At 67.1% G+C, this 3,090-nt stretch overlaps 1 protein-coding gene across 1 annotated transcript; it reads right to left on the bottom strand.

The window, feature by feature from the left end:
* Positions 1–171: 171 nt before the first annotated feature.
* On the bottom strand, positions 172–3,057 carry MNEG_14700 (hypothetical protein; the record flags this gene model as incomplete). The annotated part of the gene is made up of 6 exons (XM_014036828.1): positions 172–280; positions 689–783; positions 1,259–1,324; positions 1,786–1,899; positions 2,519–2,623; positions 2,977–3,057. The coding sequence occupies 6 exons, from the start codon at positions 3,055–3,057 to the stop codon at positions 172–174; spliced, it is 570 nt and encodes a 189-aa protein (XP_013892282.1).
* Positions 3,058–3,090: the final 33 nt, after the last annotated feature.

The following is a 3,090-nucleotide window of genomic DNA, read 5'->3' on the forward strand; positions in this document are numbered from 1 at the left end:
GGGGCGGGGCGGGGCCGCAGCGAGTGACGACAACAGCGTGACGCTCCTCTGGGCCCTAAGGCGTTGCACCGGCAATCTTGACGCGTCGCCCGACCACGCAACCACCAACGACTTCTTGCACCTCGGTGCCCAATTGACAGATTCTTGCAGTTGGGTGCCAACCGCTTCATTTCAGCCAGGCCCCCGCACCTTGTCCAGGGCCAGGAACTTCTTGAGCAGGTGGCTGGCCTCAGCCCCGCTGAGGGTCTTGGCCGCGACACCCAGCATCAGCCGCCGCGCCCTGCAAACCAGGCACGCGGGCGGGCGCGACGGGCGGCGCCACGGCGGGTGAGGCCCGGCAGCAGGGCGGGAGGGTGCCCAGGGGTGCGCCCCCGGCTGCTCCCACACACCAAATCGGAAGCCACCTCGCCGGCCCGCGGCGCCGCCTTCACCCCCGGCCCCTCAGATCCGCGGGCCAGCTGCAACCCACACGCCCCCCCCCCGGGGGTGGCCCCGCTCCCAGGCCGAGAAGGGGAAGGGGGGCGCGCCGCCGCACGCCGGCGCGGGCGGGCGGGGCGCAGACGGTCCGTTGCGTCTGGGAGGCTCCTTGCGCCGTGGCAACGCAGGCGAATACTGACGCGCGTCAACCCTGCCATACATATACACAATCAAACACACACACATATACACACAGAGCGTGGCCCCTCACCTGTTGAGTGATGCGAAGAGCTGCAGCTGGTGCAGGATGGCGGCGTCGATGGCGGTCTGAGGGGCCTCCGCCGCCAGCCAGGGGTGCTGCAGCACCTGGGGTGGTGGGGTGGTAGCAGCCAGAGGGTGTAATGGGTGTGTGGTGTGTATATGTGTGTGTGCGTGTGCGTGTGTGTGTGTGTGCGTGTGTGAGTGTGTAAGTGTGTGTGACAGAACGCGTTCAGGGGTGCATGTTGCTCGTGCGAGGTGCGGAGCGCGCGGGTTGCACGGCCGGTTGACCGACACCCTGTGCGCCTGAAGTGCAAACAGATGGGCTGTCTGTTGCCAGCTGCTGCAGGCGGTTGCGGCCCAATGGCTTACAGCGACGACTCAGCAAGCAGGGGCGTCGGCAACGCGTACAGGGCGCCCTGACGGCACAGGTCCTCGGGCTTGCGGCCCGCAGCACGCGACTCGTCGCGAGGCAGGGGCAGCTAGGGCGCCGGCGCTCGCCACGCCGTCCCCCACGCCCGCGCCCGCGCCCCTGGTTCTGGGCGCCAATTTTGAATTCAAATCCAGATTCGAAAAGGCGCACCTGGCTAGCGGTGGGGCGCTGCTTGGGGTCTGGGTGCAGCATCAGGCGGATGCAGTCCTTCGCCTCCTGAGCACACATACGAGGTTGGCGGGGGCGGGGCGCGGTGTGGGTGATGGCTGGGGCCGGGAGAGGCGTGGCGGCACGACGCCTGCGGTGAGCCTGCAGACGCGGCCTCCACAGGGGGCTGCGTGACCAAGCGCCCCCCTTGGGCCCTCAGCTGTGGGTGTTGGTGGTGGTGGGGGGGAGAGTTGCGTGCACGAGCGCCCCCCTGCCACCCTCCCACGTTCGCCCTTCCCCTCCCCCTGTCCTCCCTCCCTCCCTGCTCACCTCACCCTTGCCCTCAAGCCCCGAGTCGCGGCCGCCCCTGGCAGCAGCAACAAGTAAGACTGCCCAACCCTCACTACCATCCAACCGCACCACTCCCAAATACCAACGCAATCCGCTCATGCCCGACTTGCGAGATGGACCCTGACCCCTCAACTTCCTCCCTGGATCTCCTGAACCTCCCCCAAAACCCTGCCACCCACCGCGCTGATGTTCTTCCAGCGCGACCCGGCAAACTTGACCTCGGGGCCGCGCTGCAGCAGGGACAGGGTGGCCTCGTCGGTGTCCTTCAGGAACGGCACCCGGCCGGCGAGGATCTGGGGGGGAGACGGATCGGGGGGTCAGGAGTTTTGTTTTGGGGGTTGGAGGTGAATTGTGGAGGGGGTGGGGTTGGGACAGGGGGATGTCGAACGCGGCTTCGGGAGAGTTTAGAAAGGGATTCGAAAGGGCATGTGAGAGGGGTTTCGTATGGAGGCTTGAAAAATGATAGCGGAGGTGAAATGTGGGGATGATCTCAACCATATTGGTATGAAATGGGGACCGTGTTGATTGGAGGGGAAGGGGGGGATGAGGGGGAGGGGAGCCAGGGTGCTCAGCAACAGAGGCTGTGCCGCACCCAGCCGCTCAGACGCGGCGAGCGCACCCCTCGAACGCGGACGCGTCGCCCCGCGCAGACCGTCTTGACCCTCAAGAACCAATTTTCCACTCTCTGGCTCAAAGCCCCTCGCCTCGTCGTGGCTTCAAACGGCTGCACGGTCTCCCATAAGCCAAAAAATGTGGGCAAGGGGGAGGGCGGAGTAGCCGAAACCACACCCCCGACCGGCGCCGAGGCCACACCCCCGGCCGGCGCCCAGGCGACACCCGCGGCCGGCGCCGAGGCCAGTCTCCCCGGCTCCGGGGCCAACCGCGCCCCCCCCCCTCCAGTGGCGCCCGCACCTGGTAGATGACGACCCCCGCGCTCCAGACGTCGCTCCTCTGGCCGCACACGTCCCGCGCCATCTCGGGGCTGCTGTACCGCACAGTGCCAAACGCGCGCGCCACCTGGGACCACCCCGGGGGGGGGGACGAGGGGTGGGGGACGCCGCCTGCTCAGCCAAGTTGGATCAGGGACTGAGGGCGGCCCGCGTGCGTGGCGCTTTCGCCCTTGCCTGATGTCAACAACAAAATTCAAACAAAGCTGTGATTTGCAGCTGTATCCCTATAGTCGTGTATTTCGGCCCGACCCTGCCGCCCTTCAGACCCACTGACGCCTCCTAAGCCAAAGCGTCCTGCTCCCCATCACTCCCGCGCGGCTCAACCGCCCAGGCTTCAAAACGGCCAGATTCCCCAAGGGCTCCCGAACGGATCCCCGGGAAGCCCCCCAGATCGTCGCCAGATCACCCCAGATCGCCCACCAGCTGATCTGGCTGCAGGAACTCGGCGCTGCCCAGGTCTATGACCTTCAGGACGCCCTCGGGGCCGCCAGAGTCAAACATGATGTTCTCGGGCCTGAGGGGCGGGGGCGATGG

This window comes from Monoraphidium neglectum (assembly GCF_000611645.1).
Source record: "Monoraphidium neglectum strain SAG 48.87 unplaced genomic scaffold scaffold04695, whole genome shotgun sequence".
In the NCBI taxonomy this organism is placed as follows: domain Eukaryota; kingdom Viridiplantae; phylum Chlorophyta; class Chlorophyceae; order Sphaeropleales; family Selenastraceae; genus Monoraphidium; species Monoraphidium neglectum.